Raw genomic sequence first — 23,611 nt, 5'->3', positions numbered from 1 at the left:
GTATTCTTTTTCCAATTAATTGTCCTTTCCTCTTTGAGGCTTTCTTGGCCACACACCATTCACCGGCCAAGTGGTGCGGCAGCAGGCCTATGTTTAAAGTTTATTTATTATTGTTATTAACACTGCAATGCAGTTACCGTGAAAATCCCCAAGCCACCACACTCTGGCGCCTGTTTGGATACACTGAAGGGGAATTTTAGCATGGCCAATGCACGTAACCAGCACAACTTTTGGACTGTGGGAGGAAAGTGGAGGAAACCCATGCAGAAAAGGGAGAACATGCAGACAGTGAACCAAGTGGGAATCAAACCTGCATCCTTGGCACGGTGAGGCAACAGAGCTAACCATTGTTCCACCCACTTGCCAATCATTGTTTTGAATTCGGATGCCATGGAAGACCCAAGGGTAGCTTACGGTGACTGTCTTGGATTTTATCTCCTTTTTTGCTTAGTACCTGTCCAATAATGGAGCTGTGATCAGCAATGTGCCATACAGAGATTTATTGCACAAATTCATCTCTTGTTATTCAATGACACAGCACCTTGTAGATCTAATGCATATACTTTCACATTGTTTAACTATCCTTCCTCCCAAATAACTTGGCTTGAACTTTCTGGCACAACGTGCATCCTGCTATCAGTACCAAATGCAGGTACCAAGGCTGTGCAGACAAATGGCAGGATTGCAGAGGGGATTTTACTGGTGGAGGCCAATTAAGATGCTCCAATTAGGAAGGTTAATCTTCATCTCTGAGCTGCTAGCCAATCAGACGGCTGACAGTTTAGCAGCTATGGCAGCACCATGAGAAATGTCTGCTGCTTAGGCTGCAGGGAGAAGAGGGTGACTCAATATTAAGGTGTTCTCAAATGGCTGGTACGAAATTTCTGAGCATGATGCAGCCCAGCAGGCAGGCCCTGGTAATTAGAGAGTGAGTCTTTCTGTATTGGGTGTTGGAGCTATGGGTTTGGCTACTGTTCCCAGAAGGCCCAGGGACATGACCTTCAGGAAAAAAGCCTCTCCAGAAAGCCACTAGTTGATTGGCTCAATGTACCTGGTGATACATTGTGGGAGGACTGGAGGGTGGGGGGAGGGGGCATGGTTTGTCCATTGTCTCTCCAACACTGCTAGCATTTTCCCAGTGACAAGGATGATGGTGGACAATATACCCACCCTTAAGCCAAATGAGGCCCTTAAGTAGCCCATTAAGGGCCAAATAAAAGCCTCTTATTATTACTCTGCTATTTTACCAGCAGCAGGAAGGCACTTTGCCAAGTAGAACAACCACCATATGTACTGGCTCAAAAGGGGGGCCATTCCCGATCTGGCCAATGGAGTGCTTATCAAGTAGTGAGGTCCTCTTGACTGGAAGACCCATTCCTACCCTCATGTCTAACACATTAACACCCAGTGGGGCCTGCCTGTCTGGTCTGGCAAGCTCCACAAATATACTTGCACTCCAAAGCCTCCTCCATATTGGCTAGTCCAGACTTGCTGCAGTCCCAGCAGTGGTCACTGATCCTGTTAGCACTGTTGGGACTGAATAGTTACCAGTGCACCAATTGGATGACAGCTTTTGGGAAAGGGACATCACCCCACAAAGGGATGGAAGTCCCAAATGCAGGCAATCAATTGCCTAAGGATAGTGGAATCTAGTGAGGTCTCCCATGACTAGCTGAGACGGGATTGCTTGCAACGTTCTGACCAGTGGATAGGATTCCTGCCACCTGTTAAATACTGCCCCATGACTTTAAATATAGAAGGTCTTGGGTATAGGTAATTGTTCCAAAGTCACACTCTTAAATTCCATTGTGGATTTTTCCCTTTCCTGAGGTTAAAATAAACTATAGATTCATTCAATTAGATAGATTTCCCATTCTGATCCTGTACAGATGAACTCTCCTCCTGTTGTGAATCTGTTCAGATGAATTGTCCTTCTTGTACCACATGGGCTCCAGCAGTTCAAGAGGCAGCTTACAATCACTTTCTCAAAGTCTATTGTGGATGGGAAATAAATACTCGCCTACCCAGCAATGTCCACATCCCATGAGCGAATAAAAAAACTGAGTGACTGAAGCGAACTGTTTCTGGCAGATGTGAAAGAAATGCCAGCCTCTCAGACCAAGCAGATGGCAGAGGATGTAAACAGAAGGATTGTGTTCCCTCAAATCTGGAAGGAGTCCCCAAAGAGGCTCTAAGATCTCAAGAAGCCAGGAAAGGAGAGTGGAAAAACACTTTTGGATTCCAACCTTCACATTCTTGCCTTCCCCAACATCGTTCCACGCAACACTCCTGACAATAACACGCTTCATGCTTGAAACTTTCCTTTTTCTTCAGGCACCAACTCACATCTTCATCTGAGAAGCCAAAATCTATACTGGCTCTCATCTTATTTACATCTCATATCCATCCTTCGCCGTTCTCTTACAATTACTCTCGAAAAAATCCACTTCTAACACTCATAATTGTGATTTCTTTCCTTGCAGGAGGAAAGTGTACATATCCAGGGAAAACCAAAGAACCAGGGGTGGCCCTCTAATGGTAGCCACCTTGATGGTCAATGGCAATATGTACCCACTAGATCCACTAGTAAAGAAGTCTTGTTGCAGGAGGCTGCAGATGCCACAGTGGTCTACAGTGAAACCTTGAGCCTCCTGAGATACTGGTGCTCAGATATGAAGAGAGAGTTGACTCTCTCCCTAGTGTTGAGGTCCTGCCTCCTTGGAGCTGGATGTCGATGCCCATCCCCTTTGCCCTGTAGATCAGAATATGCAGGAAAAGGCAGCCAGTACTGTTGGTGTTGCTTCTGTTGTTCATGATCAGAAATCATAGACAGAGTTGCAGAGATTGTTCCCATACTGCAATGAAGGCTGATAGTAGGGAACTGCAGATTAAGCTGACTAAATACCAAGTGGGTGAAACAATTCTTTTAAAAGTTGGTAATTAATTGTTAAGCTGTGAAATCTGTCTAACTGAATAAATGATGTGAGGAGAAGCCTTTTATTTAGGCAGCCCAGTAGCCATCCGGTTTGAAGTGTGTCAGTTTCATTTGTCTGTGACTTCCCAATGCATTCTCGTTGTGTTAAACCTGATGAGTTCCAGATAGCTTGGGAAATCTTTGCTCTGGCTGTTTAAGCTGAACCTAGAGAAAAATCTACAATCAATTGAATATTTGAATTCTTGATCCATGAGGGTATTCCATTTGCCTCCAAATGTGCCCCGGCTAACTTGCTAATAATAATAAAATATCCACTGCCATATTTTGGAGTTTTAATCTCTGCCCACACTTGAAACTGTCCCATTACCACCACTCTGCTCCTCCCGCAATTCCACCTCAGAATTAAATACTGTCCAATGAATCTGCAGAGAAATATTTTATTTATGAAGTTTATGTATTTATCAGTCACAAGCGGACTTACATTAACACTGCAATGAAGTAACTGTGAAAATCCCCTAGTCGCCACAGTCCAGTGTCTGTTCTGGTACACTGAGTGAGAATTTAGCATGGCCAAAGCGCCTAACCAACACATCTTTCAGACTGTGGGAGGAAACCGGAGCACCTGGAGGAAAGCCTCGCAATCACAGGGAGAACGTGCAAATTCCGCACAGACAATGACCCAAGCCAAGAATCAAACCTGGGCCCTGCTAGTGTGAAGCAGCAGTGTTACCCACTGTGCCACCTGTATATAGTTTGGTTAAATGAATGGACAAGAGGGTGGCAGATGAAGTATAATATGAAGAAATATGAAATTATTTACTTTAGATAAATACTGAAATTTTTTAAAAAGGTGAAAAACTGTTGGTATTCAGAGAGATCTGAGCATTTTTTACAAGAAACACGAGTTAAAGCAAATGGTTTTAATTGCAAGAGTAAGGAAGTATTACTCCAATTGTATAGGGCATAGTTAGACCATGGGGGGAATTCTCCAATCCCGCCCGCCACAGGAATTGTAGAGGACAGGGAACAGACCATGCTAAGGTCCGTTAGCCTTAGGCGGGATTCTCTGGTTTTGGGGCGAGCGCGGCTGGAGATTTCCACCCCACTTCTGAAGTACTGTGTACAGTTCTGGTCTCTATTCCTTAGGAAGAATGTACTTGTCTTAGAGGGGTTGTAATGATTCACTTTCACAGATTTCATTAACAAACATTTTGGGCCAGATTTTACAGCCTCGCTGATCCTGAAACCGTAAAATCCTGCCTGAGTTGAATGGGCCTCTCCATGTTCCACCCATTGTCCGTTCCGATTCCTATGATGGATGGGGTGGTATAATTCCGGCCAAAATGTGTTTATTAATAGGAATTGTACAGCAGGCTTATGGCTGTAGCTAGTTCCCAAAAAATGTCTCTTGCTTAAGAGTACTCTTGCCCCTGGGGTGATTCACCACTCTTAAGTCCCAATTGGTCCCCCAGGCCAGGTGACCCTTAATCTGTTGTATTGCCCTTAAAGGAACAATCACTACAAGGGTGTAAGGTAAATTGGCTAGGTTGATTCCATTAAAAAATGGATTTTCCTTTGAGGAGACAATGGGTAGAATGGGTCTAAACTCTTTGGAGTTCAATGCATGAGAGATGATCCCATTGAAAGATATAAGATTCTGAGAGGATGTTAAAGTACTGAGACGCTGTTTCACCTGGCTGGAGAGTCTCATGCAATGTGCGAGTCTCAGGTAAGATGACAGCTATTTCAGACTGAGGTAAAGAAAAAAAAATTTCATTTAGAGGCTGTGGATGTTCAGTTAATGAGTATATTTTACACTAAGATTGATATATTTTTGGATTCTAAGGAAATCAAGGGGATCTGGCATGAAAATGGAGTTGAAGTTGAAGATCTGCAATGATCATAGTAAATGAGAACGCAGGCTCCAGGGACCATATTGCAAACTCTTGCTCCTTTTTTTACTTTCTTACTAGCAGTTATTTGTAGTTATTTCAATGAGGCCTATGAGGTTGGACCCTTGGAGTATGAGCTGCCTGATTGAGGTCGTAATTACTTGCCCACTCAGGGAGCCTCACCTGTATATAAATATGGAAGTGTCAAATCTACTGGCATTCGGATTCTGACTGTGTACATGTAGCACTCTTGGAGTGGAATTGAGTTTGTAAATGAAGGGAATCTGGTGAAGGGAAACCAGCCTCTGAGGACTTATTTCATTATTTGAAAGATCAAATGCTGATCCAGGTAACGCACTAGGGGCAGTATTTAACAGAGGCTCCTGGGATCTCAAGTGCCCACTGGAAAGAGTCCAGCCTGTCCACTTTCAGGGAATGGCAATGAAATTAATTTCAAGTTAGACATGTAACTGGATGGTGGTGGGATTCTTCAGAATCAAAGACCCAGGGAAGGAATTCCTGCCTGATGGACACTGCCGGAAAATCAGAGGCCAGCAGCCCTATTCAACTACAACATGACTGGGGAGGTAGTGGTGGTTGCCAATGTGACATGCACCCAAAGCCTATTATCATTGCTGGATCCCAGATCACAAGTGAATGATGGCTGGAGAAATGTCATGAGGTGGGAGTCACACGGCTTGGGATCAGTAGTAAGAGGAAGGGGTTGCTCTCAACAGGCTCCCTGCTTCCCATTGCTAGGTCCCCTGATCAAATACCGATCAACCACTGGACACCACAAGAAATGCTGCAGGTGTTTGCTTCTCGTGCTTCCTGCATGGCGAGCCCCATCACTTGCCACTGGGTTAGTACCACAGGTGCTTAATGTTGGCGATTGCGATAGAATTTAATGTTGGCAAGTGCGAGGTGGTCCACTTTGGTAGGAATAATGGTAGGAAGGATTATTACTTACGTGGAGAAAAACTGCAGCAGGCGACGGTGCAGAGGGACCTCGGGGTCCTTGTGCATGAGTCGCAAAAACCCAGCTTGCAGGTGCAGCAGGTGGTCAGGAAGGCGAATGGGATGCTGGCCTTCATCGCGAGGGGGATTGAATATAAAAGTTAGGTAGGTCTTGCTGCAGCTGTGCCCTGGAGGGAGTGCAGAGGAGGTTTACTAGGCTGATACCGGAGTTGAGGGGATTGAGCTATGAGGAGAGGCTGAATAAACTAGGCTTGTACTCGTTAGAGTTTAGAAGAATGAGGGGAGATCTCATTGAGACGTATAAGATGATGAATGGGATGGATAGGATAGAGGTGGAGAGACTCTTCCCGCTCAAAAAAGACAGTAGGACTAGGGGGCACAGCCTCAAGATAAAGGGGAGGTGGTTTAGAACGGAGTTGAGGAGGAACTTCTTCACTCAAAGGGTGGTGAATCTCTGGAATTCTCTGCCCGTTGAAGTGGTGGAGGCTGCCTCGCTAAATATTTTTAAGAAGCGGGTTGATTGGTTCTTGATAAGAGAGGGGATTAAGGGTTATGGGGAGAGGGCGGGAAAGTGGAACTGAGCCACGACAGATCAGCCATGATCTTATTGAATGGCGGGGCAGGCTCGAAGGGCTAGATGGCCTACTCCTGCTCCTATTTCTTATGTTCTTATGTTCTTATGTTCTAAATTAGGCTTGTACTCGTTAGAGTTTAGAAGAATGAGGGGAGATCTCATTGAGACGTATAAGATGATGAATGGGATGGATAGGATAGAGGTGGAGAGACTCTTCCCGCTCAGAAAGGACAGTAGGACTAGGGGGCACAGCCTCAAGATAAAGGAGGGGGCAGTTTAGAACGGAGTTGAGGAAGAACTTCTTCACTCAAAGGGTGGTGAATCTCTGGAATTCTCTGCCCGTTGAAGTGGTGGAGGCTGCCTCGCTAAATATTTTTAAGACGCGGGTTGATGGGTTTTTGATAAGAGAGGGGATTAAGGGTTATGGGGAGAGGGCGGGAATGTGGAACTGAGCCACGACAGATCAGCCATGATCTTATTGAATGGCGGGGCAGGCTCGAAGGGCTTGTTGGCCTACTCCTGCTCCTATTTCTTATGTTCTTATGTCCTTATGTGCTACTAACTGGTGGTGGGGTGGGGAGGCCATTCCTGCCATGGATGTTTTCAAAATTGTATTCATTGTGGACAGTGCTGTCCAGGTCAGCTCATGTTGCCCATGGCTTATTTCCCTTGAGATGTGGTGGTGAGTAATCCATGTGGTTTAGGAACACCCTTGTGTGGTCTTTGTTGTATGGTCTGAAAGATATTTGCCACTTAGTAGCCCAAGCTACAATGCACTTAATCAGGGTGATGACAGAATGGTGTTGGATTCCGTTCCACCACCCTCCCATCTGATTAAATGTCCCACCACCTACTCACCAAAGGGGGAGGGCTTTAAATTCTGTCCTAAAATATGCTTTACTGAAGTTAAGACTGCAAGTTAAAACAATTAGGGTGGCACAGTAGCACAGTGGTTAGCACTGCTGCTTCAAAGCTCCAGGGACCTGGGTTTGATTCCTGGATCAGGTCACTGTCTGTGTGGAGTTTGCACATTCTCCACATGTCTGCATGGGATTCCTCCGGGTACTCCGGTTTCCTCCCACAGTCCAAAGATGTAGGGGTTAGGTTGATAGGCCATGCCATAAAATTGCCCCTTAGTGTCCTGAGATGCCTAGGTTAGAGGGATTAGTGGGTAAAATATCTAGGGATATGGGGATAGGGCCTGGGTGGGATTGTGTTTGGTGCAGACTCAATGGGCCGAAGGGCCTCCTTCTGCACTGTAGGGTTCTATGAGTTCTCTGAATTAACTGCCATCATCATGATAGCAGTTAGATGGCTTGAGCAAAAAACAACAAACATTGGTTCTTGACATCCTATGGGGGCTATTGCAGTCGAGGTATGAAGGAAAATGTATTCATCAGCTGCACTACTTCATAAAGTTACTTTTTTTTGCTTTTTAAAATTGACAATTTCTGAGCTGACAGGATCTCTCCAGCTGGTCACACGCTGGCTTCCAGAAGTTTCAAAGTTAATGAAGGCTAACACCTCAAATGTCTGGAATGTAACACTCCTTGGAAAGCATAAACATTCCAGCCAAGCTAACACAATAGTCTGGCAGACGGTAGGTCTATTCCAGCCAGCTATGAACAAAAACAGCCTTTTGCAAATCCCATTTTCCAATATTAGTTTTAATGGCCTAGGCAGTTACTGTTTTAACACAATGGTTTCAACAAGAAGACCTTGTTTAACAATACAAAACCAATATCACATGACCAAGACTTGGGCTTCCTTTAATTATGCAGTCTTTGATTTCATTTAATTTAGTATACAGTGAAAAGTATTGTTTTTTACACACTGTAACGACAAAGTATAGAGAAGGAAAGGGTGCAGAATGTAGCGTTGCAGTCATAGCTAGGGTGTAGAGAAAGATCAAAAATGTGTGGGTGAGTTGATTGGCCATGCTAAATTGACCCTAATGTCAGGGGATTAGCAGGGTAAGTATGTGGGGCTACGGGGATAGGGCCTGGGTGAGATTATGGTCGGTGCTGTCTCAATGGGTGAATAGTCTACTTCTGCACAGTGGGGATTTTATGATTCTATGACAATATAAAATAGGTCCATTCAAAAGTCTGATAGCAGCAGGGAAGAAGCTGTTCTTCAGTCAGTTGGTACGTGACCTTAGACTTTTGTATCTTTTTCCCAATGGGAGAAGATGAAAAAGAGTATGTCCAGGGTGTATGGGGTCCTTGACTATGCTGGTTGCTTTTCTGAGGCAGTAGGAAGTGTAGACAGAGTCCATGGATGGGAGGCTGGTTTAAGTGATGGACTAAGCTTCGTTCATGACCTTTTGTAGTCTCTTGTGGTCTTGGATGGAGCAGGAGCCATACCAAGCTGTGATATAACCAGAAAGAACACTTCCTATGGCGCATTTGTAAAGGTTGGTGAGCATTGTAGTGGACATGCCAAACCTCCTTAGCCTCCTGAGAATGTAGAGCTGTTGGTGAGCTTTCTTACCTTTAGTGTCAGCATGGAGGAACCGGGACAGATTGCTAGTGAACTGAACACCCAGAAACTTGAACTCACCACCATTTCTACTATGTCTCTGTTGATATAGATGAGGACCTTACGAATTGGTCCTTATAGACTGTGGTGGCTGTGCCTCCAAAGAGCAGACAGGCAAGCAGCCTCTGTTATCTACCATTTTACCATCAGGCTGGTGGCAACAGAACTAACTCTGCTCAAAGACTGTAAACTGTTGGAACATTGGAACTGGTGCTTCCCAGACTAATTCACTATACATGCCTTCTCCCATCATGGAAATCTCACTCTAGAAAGATGGAGCACTGTGAAATCAGTCAGCCTTCCCTTGGAAGAAATCTTCAGTTAGACTTCTGATTCTGGACACATATAAAACCCTAACTTGTGTGTGTGTGTGTGTGTGTGTGTGTGTGTGTGTGTGTGTGTGTGTGTGTGTGTGTGTGTGTGTGTGTGTGTGTGTGTGTGTGTGTGAAAATAAACCAACCCATTTTAATTTCATTTTACCTTGAGCTTGTTGTGTAAGTTATTCATAGAGGATTGGAACCCTCCAAATGTAAGGATTGGAATATCATAATCAAAGCACCTTTCTGTTTATGGCTGGGTGGAAAGCAGAGAAATCAAACTTATATAAATTAATCCCTTCCTATCCCTAACAGGGCTGGACCAGCCTCTTAATGTAAATAGTTAAAAACTATTGTTGAAGGTATTTCGGGTTCTGCTAACTTCTCACCAGATTTTATCTACAGGATCTTCAATTTTAATTTTAATAAAAAGTACATCCACAGTTTAGTGAGAGTTTGATGGTTGGTACAGAGCTGTGCAAATATTTATAGGTTGTCTGCACCTTCTTTAAGACCACTGATTGTTTTTTACCTTAGAAATTCAACAATATAAGAACATAAGAACATAAGAAATAGGAGCAGGAGTAGGCCATCTAGCCCTTCGAGCCTGCCCCGCCATTCAATAAGATCATGGCTGATCTGTCGTGGCTCAGTTCCACTTTCCCGCCCTCTCCCCATAACCCTTAATCCCCTCTCTTATCAAGAACCCATCAACCCGCTTCTTAAAAATATTTAGCGAGGCAGCCTCCACCACTTCAACGGGCAGAGAATTCCAGAGATTCACCACCCTTTGAGTGAAGAAGTTCCTCCTCAACTCCGTTCTAAACCGCCTCCCCTTTATCTTGAGGCTGTGCCCCCTAGTCCTACTGTCTTTTTTGAGCGGGAAGAGTCTCTCCACCTCTATCCTATCCATCCCATTCATCATCTTATATGTCTCAATGAGATCGCCCCTCATTCTTCTAAACTCTAACGAGTATTAAAAGTAAAAACTGATTTTCTCTACATGAACCTGATTTGGCTTCAATCTTCATCCTCCAATGATTCGCCTCAATTTTGTTTACTTATAACAGCTTAAAAATCCAGATTTTTAAAATGATAATAAAAATTGATTTTAATGACCATTCAAAATATTAGACTAATAATACATACATATCTTGACGTTATATTTCTGCGCTCTTCCTCATTGTCCAATGTGCTGTAGGACAGATCAGAGATACTGACTGGAGCAGATGCTGTTAGAGTGACCAGAAGTACTATATGGCCTTTCCCTTCTGACAGGCGGATGTCAAGTTTATGTGTATGTTCCTTAGAAAGGCCCGATAAGTCAACTTGACACCTGCAAAAAAAAAAGAAAATAGGATCAATCAATTACCTGCCTGTAGAATTTGGTTAATGGAAAATAAAGATACTTAGGGTCAATTCTTATATTAAATATTTTATATCCAATTTTGCTGTCTGAAAAACTGGTGACCTGCCATTAAAAATCTGGCAAAGACTTTGTGCCTCCATTGTCCCACCCCAATCAACCTAAAGGCAGGCCTGTAAGAGATCACCCAGCATTCTGACCAAAACAGGCAAGGGCCAGTACATGTCACCCATCAGTTATAGGATCCAGCTGCAGTGTTCTAAGGGGGGAATGGGTCACTTGTGTATGGTGCACTTCAGTCCTATTTCTCCAGACTTTGAATGCCAAACTGACCACTGGATGACTCTTCCAAAAAATTAAGCTTTTAAAGATTTTTCTGTGTTTTGGACCAGCTTTTTCAGGTTACACTAAACTCCCTAGTCCACAGCTGGTCCATTCCCAAGCCATTTACATGGCATCTGCTTCTACCCACAAAAGGTTTAGTTGTCAGCCAGATGGAAGGAGCAGCTGGCTAATTTTCCTGAACAGAAAATGGGCGAAGTTCAGCACAGTGATTTTTTGACGCTTTTAATTTGGCAACAAGAGGTTAATGGGGTCCAAACAATGTTGATGGGGTCTGAAACTGAAAGTAGTTCAGGCCTTCCTACTATTGCTTTAGAGTGGATGTCACAGGCATATTGCTGACACTGCACCCAGTGATACACAATATGAATATATGTCCCTTTATTTTTTAAAATGATTTCTCAGGATCCGAATATCACTAGCAAGGTCAGCAATTATTGCCCAAGTCTAACTGGCCTTGAGCAAGTTTGGTGAGCTGCCTTCTTAAACTATTGCAACCAATATGGTGTGGGTACTTTCACAGTGATATAAGGTAGAGAGTGCCAGGATTTTGACTGAGCAATGATAAAGTAACAGTAATTTATCTGCAAGTCCATACGGTATGTTGCTTGGAGAATTTACAGGAGGTGGTGTAACCCTATGCCCTTGCTCAAGTTCTAGATGGTAGAGCTCACAGGTTTGGAAGGTGGTGTTGAAGAGCACCTGATAAACGGTATACACTACTGTGATTGTGCACTGCTAGTGAATGTCTGAAGTGGAAGATGGGTTGCCAAGCAAGCAGGCTTCTTTGTTCTAGGCTGTACAATGATCAGCAAACATCCTCACATCCTCACTTTGAGCCTTACTTTAGAAGGGAGTTCAATGATGAAGCAGCTGAAGATCATTCGGTCTAGAACACTACCCTGAGGAACTCCCGTACTGGAACTGCAATGATTCACCTCCAACAACTACAACCGTCTTCCTTTTTGCTAAGTACGACTCAGTAGAGAGGTTTGTCTCTCCAACTCCAATTCAACGCAGTCTGCAGGTGCAACAGGTGGTCAGGAAGGCAAATGGGATGCTGGCCTTCATAGCGAGGGGGATTGAATATAAAAGTAGGGAGGTCTTGCTGCAACTGTACAGGGCACTGGTGAGGCCGCAGCTGGAGTACTGTGTGCAGTTTTGGTCGCCGCACTTGTGCAAGGATATTTTGGCCTTGGAGGGAGTGCAGAGGAGGTTCACTAGGCTGATATCGGAGTTGAGCAGGTTGAGCTATGAAGAGAGGCTGAATAGACTGGGCTTGTACTCGTTAGAGTTTAGAAGGATGAGGGGGGATCTTATTGAGACGTATAAGATGATGAAAGGGATGGATAGGGTAGAGGTGGAGAGGTTCTTCCCGCTCAGAAAGGACAGCAGGACTAGAGGGCACAGCCTCAAGATAAGGAGGGGGGCAGTTTAGAACAGAGTTGAGGAGGAACTTCTTCACTCAAAAGCTGGTGAATCTCTGGAATTCTCTGCCCGTTGAAGTGGTGGAGGCTGCCTCGCTAAATATATTTAAGACGCGGGTAGATAGGTTTTTGGTAGGCAAGGGGATTAAGGGTTATGGAGAGCAAGCGGGAAAGTGGAACTGAGTCACTTCAGATCAGCCAAGATCTTATTGAATGGTGGGGCAGGCTCGAAGGGCTAGATGGCCTACTCCTGCTCCTATTTCTTATGTTCTTATGTTGCCAGGGCTCCTTCAATCCGTTCTCAGCCAACTGCTGCCTTGAAGTCTAGGGCAATCAGTTTCACCTAACTCTTGGAATTTAGCTTTTCTGACTGTGTTTGGACCAAAGTCTGGAGCAGATTAGCTCTAGCATAACCCAATCTGTGCTTCAGCAAACAGATTGTTGCACTTGATGGCACTGTTGATGACACCTTCCTTTGCTAATGATTGAGAGTAGGTTGTTGGGTGTCTTTTTTTAGGAGAGGAATTTAATCATAAAAACAGAAGGAGGCTATTTGGTCCACTGTGTCTGTGCCAGCCAAAAAGAGCTATGCAGCCTAATTTTTTTTCAGTTCTTGGTCTCTACTTTTGTAGTTCACAATACTTCAAGTGTGTGTCCAAGTATTGTTCAACTGCAATAAGCGATTGTGTTTCTATCATTATAATCGCTGCATCACTATTATTAAGTTGGCATAAACATATTCCAGCCATATCTGCAGAAGGAAATCTGTCATCATTACCTGGACTGGTTTACATGTGATTCCAGATCCACAGCAATGTGGCTGACTCTTAACTGCCCTCTGAGATGGCCTAGCAGCAACTCAGGTCAAGCGCAATAGGGATGGGCAACACATGCTGGCCTTGCAAGTGATGCTCACATTTCTCTCCACAATTTATAATTGGGTCTGTGTTGCAGGCCATAGGAGTGTAGATGCGCCCCCCCCTGCTCCCTCCCCCCCCCACTCTTCTGCTGATGGGGCAAGCCATTGAGAGATTGGGTCTTTGAAGACAGAGGGGATGGAAATCACAACAAATAAATGGGAGATGGCTTTGAATTTTTTAGTTTGTGCACTATGTTTTGGGCAACCTGATAAGACAAATTTAAAAGGAGTGCTCATTATTAGCTCCAAATGGCTCCATGTTTCCGAAAACACTGAGAACTGACACACACGCACATAGACATCTTGCATCTGCTATTGCTGCATCCTGTTTAAGCAGCTACTAATCTCTATCCCATGTGTGAAATGTTTTCTGTTATACTGCATTGGTAAATTTAGATACAAGTTGCAGGACACCCAATACTATTTCTGAATTTGAGCAATTCCTACACAATAATGGTTGAAGAATTGCTTGTGGTACTCAGGGTTTTGAACAATGTAGTGACAAATACATAAGGTTATTTTAGAAGAAATAATGCCCTGTAAGGAAATATTGATGGGTCCAGTGGTCCTAAACTTATGTGAGACTTCAGGTACACTCCTTTCCAAGTCAGATGGGGAAGTTGTGGAAGAGCAGTGAATTTGGCCAGCGGGATATGTCTGGCATCAGCCTGCACTGCCATTTTTGTGATTCTTGCTTTGGTCGTCACATAACTATGTGATGATGCAATGACACCTAGCAACATATGATGGGAGGGTGCCAGATTCCCCCAGCACCCTGGGCAGAGCACAAGAGTTTTTTTTTTAGCTGCAATTAGACAAATAAACTGCATGGCGCGAGGACTTCAAACTATTGACCCATTAATCTTCGAAGAAAACATGGCAGATAACTAGGAGGAGTTTAAACAGGAGTGGTTCATATTCTGTAATGTAGCATTTTACAAGAAGCCAAAAAAAGTGCAGGCATACATTTAATTTGGTGGGTCCTGAGCAATAGCAAAATTTTGAACATTTATCTTCCAATCTGATGACAAGAAAGGAGAACCTGAGACAATTTGGCAAAAATTCAAAGCCATATACCTCCCAGTTAAGAACCTCAGCCTCGATTGCCATACTTTTCACTTCACCAACCAAAAAAACACGAGTCTATTCAATCTTAAGTTGTCATTTTGAAACTTTTTGCTATAAAATTGCATTTTTGCTGCAGATCCAAGCAACAACAATCCTTTTCTGTTAACAGCAACACATTTCCTAATCGATCTCCAAGGACTAGGCACATTAGTAAGATTGATAAATTACAATTCAACCCAAGTAGCATGGTCATGGAACCAGCAGCAACATCATCAACACCAACATCAACATAATTTTGCAGAAGTAGAATTACTTTGGAAAAGGGCAAGATCTTCATTACCCCACATGTTTTCTCTAGTAACACCAGGCGTAAAGTTAAGACCAATACCAGGATGAAATGTATATTATCTAGCAAAAACCTTTGGCACATGGACCCAGATGCGGTACTGGATCTCGTGGTCTATGGTGGCCAGGTAATCACTCTTGAAGTTATCACTATCTTTCATGGGCACAACGAAACTTTGATTTCAACATTGTGATTCGGAGTGTAAAGCCACTACTAGGATTTCAATATAGCAGCACGCTATGGCTCATAAAACTTGGCCTAGAAGTGCATGCCTCACAAATTTCAAGCCCCTGAGATGATATTGTACAGCGATGTTTTTGACTGTTGGTCATTGGCAAACTGCCAGTCGTATATCACATGTGATTACATGACTTGGTTAAGAACATAAGAACATAAGAAATAGGAGCAGGAGTAGGCCATCTAGCCCTTCAAGCCTGCCCTGCCATTCAATAAGATCATGGCTGATCTGAAGTGGATCAGTTCCACTTTCCCGCTTTCTTCCCATAACCTTTAATTCCCTTGTCTGTCAGAAACCTATCCACCCATGACTTAAATATATTTAGCGAGGTAGCCTCCACCACTTCAACGGGCAGAAAATTCCAGAGATTCACCACCCTTTGAGTGAAGAAGTTCCTCCTCAACTCCGTTCTAAACTGCACCCCCCCACCTTATTTTGAGGCTGTGCCCTCTAGTTCTGTTTTCCTTTCTAAGCGGGAAGAATCTCTCTACCTCTACCCTATCCATCCCCTTCATATATGTCTCTATAAGATCCCCCCTCAGCCTTCTAAACCCCAACAAGTACAGACCCAGTCTATTTAGTCTCTCTTCATAGGCTAACCCCCTCATCTCCAGTATCAGTAGTGAACCTTCTCTGCACTCCCTCCAAAGCCAATATATCCTTCTGCAAGTGCGGCGACCAAAACTGCACACTGTACTCCAGCTACGGCCTCACCAGTACCCTGTACAGTTGCAGCAAGACCTCCCTGCTTTTATATTCTATCCTCCTTGCTATAAAGGCCAACATTCCATTTGCCTTCTTGATCACCTGCTGCACCTGCAGATTGGGTTTTTGCAATTCATGCACAAGGACCCCCAGGTCCCTCTGCACTGTAGCATGCTGCAGCTTTTCGCCTTTTAAATAATAATCCCTCCTACTGTTATTTTTACCAAAGTGGATAACCTCACACTTGCTAACATTATACTCCATCTGCCAGGTCCTCGCCCACTCGCTCAGCCTATCCAGATTTCTCTGCAGACTTTCCACACCCTCCATGCAATTTGTTCCACCAACAGTTTGTGGTCCAAGAAGAGTGTTAGTGGCCTTGAGACAAAAAAGGCATTGGTGAGCTGCATCGCACGACAGCATTGGATGTAAGTACGCCAGTCGAGCAGGTCATGGAATGGGCCTCAGCAATGGAAGCTGCAGTAAAAAAGGATAGCAAGGTCATGGCATCGACCCAGTACATCTGAACAAAGGATTACTCAGAACACAGCACCCCCAGAAGACTGTGGAGCAGGTGATTTCAGACGTGTCACAAGCAAAGGTATTCATTGTGTTTGATGCAAAATGTAGATTTTGGCAGATCCCATTAGATTTGGCATCTTTAAAACTGACTACATTTATATCTCCAGTAGGGGGATACCATTTTCTATGTATGCAGTACAATATCTCCACCGCAGTAAGGTCTTCCAGTGGGACATGCAACAAATCTTTGCAGATCAACCGTGTGGGATCATAGTTAATATGATGCTAATTTGGGGGGTGTAATATACAGGAATATGATGTGCATCTTCGCCATGTCCTGGGAAAACTCAGGGCTCTCCAACAGATGTCCACAAAAAATATTTAGAGCAATGAACCTCAGTCTGCAGTCATGTTTTCCAGAGCGCATAATATCATAGAATACTAAGTGCAGAAGGGGCCCTTTGGCCTATTGAGTCTGCATTAATGCATGAAAGGCCCTGAGCTGCCCACCTAATCCCACTTGCCAGCACTTGGCCCACAGCCTTGAATGTTATGATATGCCAAGTACTCACCCAGGTAGTTTTAAAGGATGTGAGGCATCTCGCTTCCACCACCCTCCCAGGCAATGCATTCCAGGTGTCACCACCCTCTGGGTAAAATAATTTTTCCTCAAATCCCCCTTAAACCTCCCAACCCTCACTTTTAACTTGTGTCTCCTCGTAACTGACCCTTCAACTAAAGGGAGCAGCTGCTCCCTATCCAGCCTGTCTATGCCCCTCTTAATCTTGAACACCTCAATCAGGTCGCCCCTCAGTCTTCTCTGCTCCAGAGAAAACAACCCCAGCCTATCCAATCTCTCTTTTATAACTTAAATTTTCCACCCCAGGCAATATCCTGGTGAATCTCCTCTGCACCCCTTCCAGTGCGATCACATCCTTTTAGGCACAGAATTTTCTGTTTGATGCACGGAATGTTGCCTGAGGAAGCCGATGTGCAATTTACTGGCTGTACAGTGACTTTACTTGCCACATTGTGCAGTACACTACAGAAAAATCTGCACTCCACCATGCTGAAGACCTAACACTGGAAACCATGATTTTTGTCCTCTGGTTCCTGCATGACAACCTCAAAGTCTGAAAGATGTGCTGATTAGTTGCATTGACCATGTTAAATTCTCCCTCAGTGTACCAAACAGTTGCCAGAGTGTGGTGGCTAGGGGATTTTCACAGTTACTTCATTGCAGTGTTAATGTAAGCCTACTTGTGACACTAATAAATAAACTTAAAACTTAAACTTAAGTTGCCATAGGCAAGTCGAATAAAGTCCTACTCTCATAGTAACTGAGCAGGTCATCTCCTTCAGACCTTTTATGAATTGGCCATTGTGGCTCAGCTCGGGATGGTTTGGATGGTTCAGGCAGATTCTTGCTAATAGTTGCAGGATTTTTTACTGAAGCACAAATACAGTGCAGATCTTATTATTTCTGAATTAGTTATCATTTGCCCAACATGTCTAAATGGATTTTGATATTACTTTTTTGGGGATGTAGTACTATTCGGGTAGATAAATAGCAAACAATCGGTGTAGTATACCTGGATTTCCAAAAGGCATTTGATTAGGCACCACACAAAAGGTTAATGAGATAAGGGCTCATGGAGTTCGGGTAGCATTTTAGCAAGGATAGAGAATTGGTTAAGAGATAGAAAACAGAGGGTGAGCATAAGGAAGCTTTTTTCAAGTTGAAAGGCAATGAGTTGAGAGGCAGTGAGTAGTGGAATGCCACAAGGAGCAGTGCTGGGTCCCCAGCTACTTATAATCAGCTCCTCAGTGTTGGATTTGCGGGGGCTACAAAGATGCCCTGCAGAATTCCTCTCCAAACTTTACAGATAAGCAGTTGCACAGCCCAACTGCAAACCCAAGGATCAGCTGTAAGAATGACCTTGCAATTTGATTTGTGTGTGAGGAAGAACAGTTGGAACCCCAGCACCTGGATTCAGGCTAGAGTCCTAGTTAACTGAGGATGAGATCCCATTTACTCTCTCCTTCATTTTCCCCCAGTCTGTAGGGAAGTTGCTCTGATCCGCATTGGCCAATTCATAAAAGGTTTCAAGCAGTTGACTTTTTCAGTGTAAGTATTAGCAAGAGCCTGCCTGAACCATCCAAATTTAGTGATTAAGTCACATTTTTAGATTGTTCACTGTGTACTTCTGGGCAATTGCTGTGCATCTGCTTATTTGTAAAGTTTGGAGAGGGATTCTGCAGGGCATCTTTGCAGTTCCCCCAAATCCAACACTGGGGAGCTGATTATAAATAGCTGGGGCCCCAGCATTGCTCCTTGTGGCATTCCACTATTCACTGCCTCTCAACTCATTGCCTTTCAACTTGAAAAAGCCTTCTTTATGCTCACTCTCTGTTTCCTATCCCTTAACCAATTCTCTATCCACGCCAAAATACTACCCCAACTCCATGAGCCCTTATCTTATTAATCTTTTGTGTCGTACCTAATCAAATGCCTTTTGGAAATCCAGGTATACTACACCTATTGTTCGCTATTTATCTACCCTAGTACTACATCCCCAAAAAACTTAATATCAAAATCTAATTAGACATGCTGAGCAAATGATAACTAATTCAGAAATGGTAAGACCTGCACTGTATTAGTGCTTCAGTAGAAAATCCTGTGTGTATAACCTTTCTCGATTGAAAAATATGCTTATTTTGTATGTAAGTCAATCAATTCAGACGTGAAACTGATTATACAAAAATATAATCATTATTTATAATCAGTATATTTCACTAGTGCCTCCAAACTATAGTACATTGCCCACATTCAATCCTTTTGTGAATCATGTGATAATACTACTCTATAGTAGTGATGTTGAATTAGATTCTGTCTTCAATCAATGTAATTTTTGCCATTTCCAATAGTGAATAGACTACCTTTGAATTCCAATGTTTGTAATATCATGCATTACGCAAAGAATAGATTGTTGAGGAAAACTAAATACTGTAATTTAATCTCAATTCAAATGAGAACCATTTCAGCTTTGCTTTTATGGTTTGAATTGTTGCTGAAACCTCTTGATTAAAAGTTATAGACTTATTATTCTAAATCAGCCATGATTGAATATCATAGTGTTGTTAGTATAAACCAGAGCTTGAGACTATTGGGTTGGCCTTGAAAATCTGTTTTATTTTAATCACCAGCAATGCAAAAAGATTGACCAAGTAAACTTCGTCATAATCATCTATTTCATGGTTCATTTTCATATTTTAGAGGTAATTTTAGTTTTGGAAAGATTGAAATTTGAAGGATAAAGTAATTAAAATGTGGGACTTTAGAAATTGCCAGGATACATCAAGTAATGGCAGTTCAAAGGTTGGCCTGTGTTTGTTTAATAAGGTCAGAATAGAAGAGAGAGAAAGAGCTATAAAACAGCAGGTGGGCTCATTTAGCTAGAAAACTCAAGACAGGGTGTCTGAGCTGCATATTGTCCTGTCTTCGTTAGAGAAGTGAATTATTCCTGCAGACCTCAGGGTTAAAAGGTTTAATTCTGAAATAAAAAATAATTAATTCAAAAATCTATCAGAAATTTCAACAAAGTTCTGTCTCCACAGAGATGAGTAATTCAGGGTGGTGCCCTGGTTGGAATTCTGGGAAGTTGTGGGATTTTTCCACAAGTTATTTGGGGTTAGAGCTAAAAGCACCCAAGCTGGTGGGTGTAAGCCCTGAGTTCAGCAGGCGAAGAAAGTAAGTCTGCTGAGAGCTGTAAACCTGAGGCAAAAATGGCTATCAGAAAACAAAGGTACACTGAGATGGAGGCACTAAACAGAAGTGCAGTAGAGCCCATACTTGAACTGGAGTGTCCACAATGGTGAAGTGCTTAAGAAGTGGTGAGATTTGTTTGTCTAGAGGAAGGACCCCAAGAAAGCTCAGAGGAAAGCAGGATCACTGAAGAGGATCAAAGTAAATTTTTGAGAGCCATGGCACTTTGGTTTGGTCCTAGGAAGTGAAGGAACTCTCAAATGCCTAATAAAAAGCCAAAGGCTGGAATTTTACCAGCATGCCAGCCCCGATTCTGGGGATGGGCTTGGCTCGGAGAATGACATTCTCCATTGGCCTCGAATGGGATTGTGCGAAACTTGGGCGGATGTGCCAGTAAAATTCTGCCCAAAGAGTTTCTGGGGGAGAAGTCAAAGAAAAAATTCAGATAAGGAGTTCAGTTTTAAAATATAAGTGACCATGTTCATTTTTTATGTTGTAAAGTATAATTGATAACCTAAAGTAATGTTCAGTTGGCTGTGTTTGCTTTGTTTGACTTATATAGTAACTTAAATTATTTAATCCATGGAATGTTGTGGTTAGCAAATAACAGGTATTTCAAATCCTCTTTAAATGATAACAGTCTCTGCAGGGATTATAACAACTTCAATATCTAATTCTGAAAGATTACGCAGCTTGTATGGTGCTCTGAAAAATGTGTAACTACAGTTTCTGACCCCACGGTTTCCAGATGTTCAAAGGCAATGACATATTTAGGATTTTTAATGGAATAAGATTCTAATGAAGATTTGATTCAATCTGTCATGTATAAAAAAAAGTTATAACATAGCAAGTCTGAAATTACTTGCAGCATCTTTAATTTCCTATCTAACAAGAATTCAAAGATAATATATGGAAATATAATTTGATCAGCCCAAAACACAGCATAGGAATAGATAGATATAGGATGGATAACTGGAGTAGTACTTTTGAGATTTACAAGATGTAGCCATTAAATTTTTAATAAGATATGTTCCTCATAAATTTATCATCTTTAACAAATTGTGAAATTTTCCAGTGCGTTATAGTTACATTGATGTGTTGCTACAATAGTAGCAAGTGAATGTGGCACTAAGGGTTGGATTTTAAACCTGCCAGTGGGTTTCAGGCTAGGGTGGGCATATGAAACATGGTGGGCAGTCTTTACACTGCTTTCTGGGCTGCCTTTGCCCCCAGTGCAATTTTTCAGCAGCGGTGGAGATGGCCTGCCCTCCAGTGGACCAAATAAGGCCCTTAAGTGAAAGTTAATGTCCATGTAAGGGCCTCATAGTGCTGCTGCCAGTCCCATGGCAAGATCTGGTAGGTTTCCATGTGCGGACTAGTGGATGTCAAGATGGTCCCCTGGGCCAATCAGTGGGCCTCACCAATGGGTTACCTTTCCTCAGATTCTTCATCCCACATAGCCATTCAAGCCCTAACTTTGCATCCTCCTCCCCTGGGCCTGCTAGTTTGGTACCAAGTGTTAGGCTGGATCTAGTGCAGCTTGTCTCCTCAAGCCCCAAATGCAGTACCACTCCTATTGAGACAGCCATTCCTGGAGTTGATTGATTGGCAGCTCTCTGAGGTTGGAGTTTCTGATCCAGAGCCCTGCCTCCAACCTATTAATGAAAATTAGCTATTAAATAGTTACAGGCAGCTGATTTTCCCTTGGCAGGTTCCAATGCCCCACTTAATTCAGCCCCAAATTTACAATCTTTTGAGGTTTTGATCTTAGCAGTGTTGCTGGTGAATTGCCATATGAATGATGGGTGCTTCTTCACAAGAAGAAGGAGAAAATAAATTAAAGTGGATATACAACTTGTGTTACTATCCTGCACATTGCAACAGCCAATTACAGAGTGGCACTAGCAGCATGTTATCCAAAAAAAAACTATTGGTAAAAAATAAAATATTGCTAAAAAGAGCAAGTTGCTGAAGATTTTAGTCTTGCACTCAGCAGGACAAAAACAAGAATTCCAAATTTCAAACAATTGCAACAATTTATATTACTGGGAGAAAAGGTGCGGATTGGTTGACAAGGTGATCTGGATTGACTGGGAGAAAACAACAGGCACCCCAAGCTTCCAAGTAACTCAAAAAAGGCATAGTGCTTGAACATATCCTTTTTGCCTAGAGAATGGGCCCCTGCTTTTGAATGCATGTCATTTTTCATAAATGTTACACGCTTCACTGATTATTTTAAATTAGTCTCACATGAATGGTAAAATGGCGATTAAAGGCTTGGTATCTGAATGTGTGCAGCATTCATAAAAAAAAAGACTTCATAGCATGATTAGAAATAAATAGGTATGACATAATGTCTCTTTCAGAGATATGGTTGCAAGGTGACCAAGGGTGGGACTCCATGAGAAGGATGTATCATAGAATCATGAACTCCCTACAGTGCAGAAGTTGGCCATTTGGCCCATCAAGTCTGTATCGAACACAATCCCACCCAGGCCCTATTCCCCTAACCCTCATTTACCCTGCTAATACCCCTGATATTAGGGTCAATTTAGTATGGCCAATCAACCTAACCTGCACATCTTTGGACCATGGGAGGAAACCGGAGCACCCAGAGGAAACACACAGACTTGAGGAGAAAGTGCAAACTTCATACTGACAGTGACCTGAGGCCAAAATTAAGTCTGGGTTCTTGGCACTGCGAGGCAGCAGTGCTAACCACTGCGCCTCCATGCCACACTCATCTGTGACTAAGCAAGTCAAGGATAGCATCAAATTTAATGAAAAATTGTACACTGTTACATAAGAACATAAGAAATAGGAGCAGGAGTAGGCCATCTAGCCCTTCGAGCCTGCCCCGCCATTCAATAAGATCATGGCTGATCTGTCGCTGCTCAGTTCCACTTTCCCGCTTTCTCCCCATAACCCTTAATCCCCTCTCTTATCAAAAACCCATCAACCCGCGTCTTAAAAATATTTAGCGAGGCAGCCTCCACCACTTCAACGGGCAGAGAATTCCAGAGATTCACCACCCTTTGAGTGAAGAAGTTCCTCCTCAACTCCGTTCTAAACCGCCCCCCTTTTATCTTGAGGCTGTGCCCCCTAGTCCTACTGTCTTTTTTGAGCGGGAAGAGTCTCTCCACCTCTATCCTATCCATCCCATTCATCATCTTATACGTCTCAATGAGATCTCCCCTCATTCTTCTAAACTCTAACGAGTACAAGCCTAGTTTATTCAGCCTCTCCTCATAGCTCAACCCCCTCAACTCCGGCATCAGCCTAGTAAACCTCCTCTGCACTCCCTCTAAGGCCAAAATATCTTTGCGCAGGTGCGGCACCCAAAACTGCACACAGTACTCCAGCTGCGGCCTCACCAATGCCCTATACAGCTGCAGCAAGACCTCCCTACTTTTATATTCAATCCCCCTCGCTATGAAGGCCAGCATCCCATTCGCCTTCCTGACCACCTGCTGCACCTGCAAGCTGGGTTTTTGCGACTCATGCACAAGGGCCCCGAGGTCCCTCTGCACCGTCGCCTGCTGCAGTTTTTCGCCCCATAAGTAATAGTCCTTCCTACCATTATTCCTACCAAAGTGGACCACCTCACACTTGCCAACATTAAATTCCATTTGCCATTTCCTGGCCCATTCGCCCAGCCTATCTAGATCCTTCTGC

At 43.3% G+C, this 23,611-nt stretch overlaps 1 protein-coding gene across 1 annotated transcript in view; it reads right to left on the bottom strand.

Moving 5' to 3' along the window:
* mctp1a (multiple C2 domains, transmembrane 1a) overlaps positions 1-23,611 on the bottom strand; it is a 505,516-nt gene that overhangs the window by 269,737 nt on the left and 212,168 nt on the right. The window contains exon 8 of the mRNA XM_080189110.1: positions 10,387-10,573. Within this exon, the coding sequence (XP_080045236.1) occupies positions 10,387-10,573 (187 nt within the window). The remainder of the gene's footprint in view (positions 1-10,386; positions 10,574-23,611) is intronic.

This window comes from Carcharhinus amblyrhynchos, chromosome 5 (assembly GCF_965287045.1).
Source record: "Carcharhinus amblyrhynchos chromosome 5, sCarAmb.v2.hapA, whole genome shotgun sequence".
Lineage (NCBI taxonomy): Eukaryota > Metazoa > Chordata > Chondrichthyes > Carcharhiniformes > Carcharhinidae > Carcharhinus > Carcharhinus amblyrhynchos.
The sequence above is the reverse complement of the archived record's forward strand: the minus strand, read 5'-3'. Positions and strand labels throughout refer to the sequence as shown.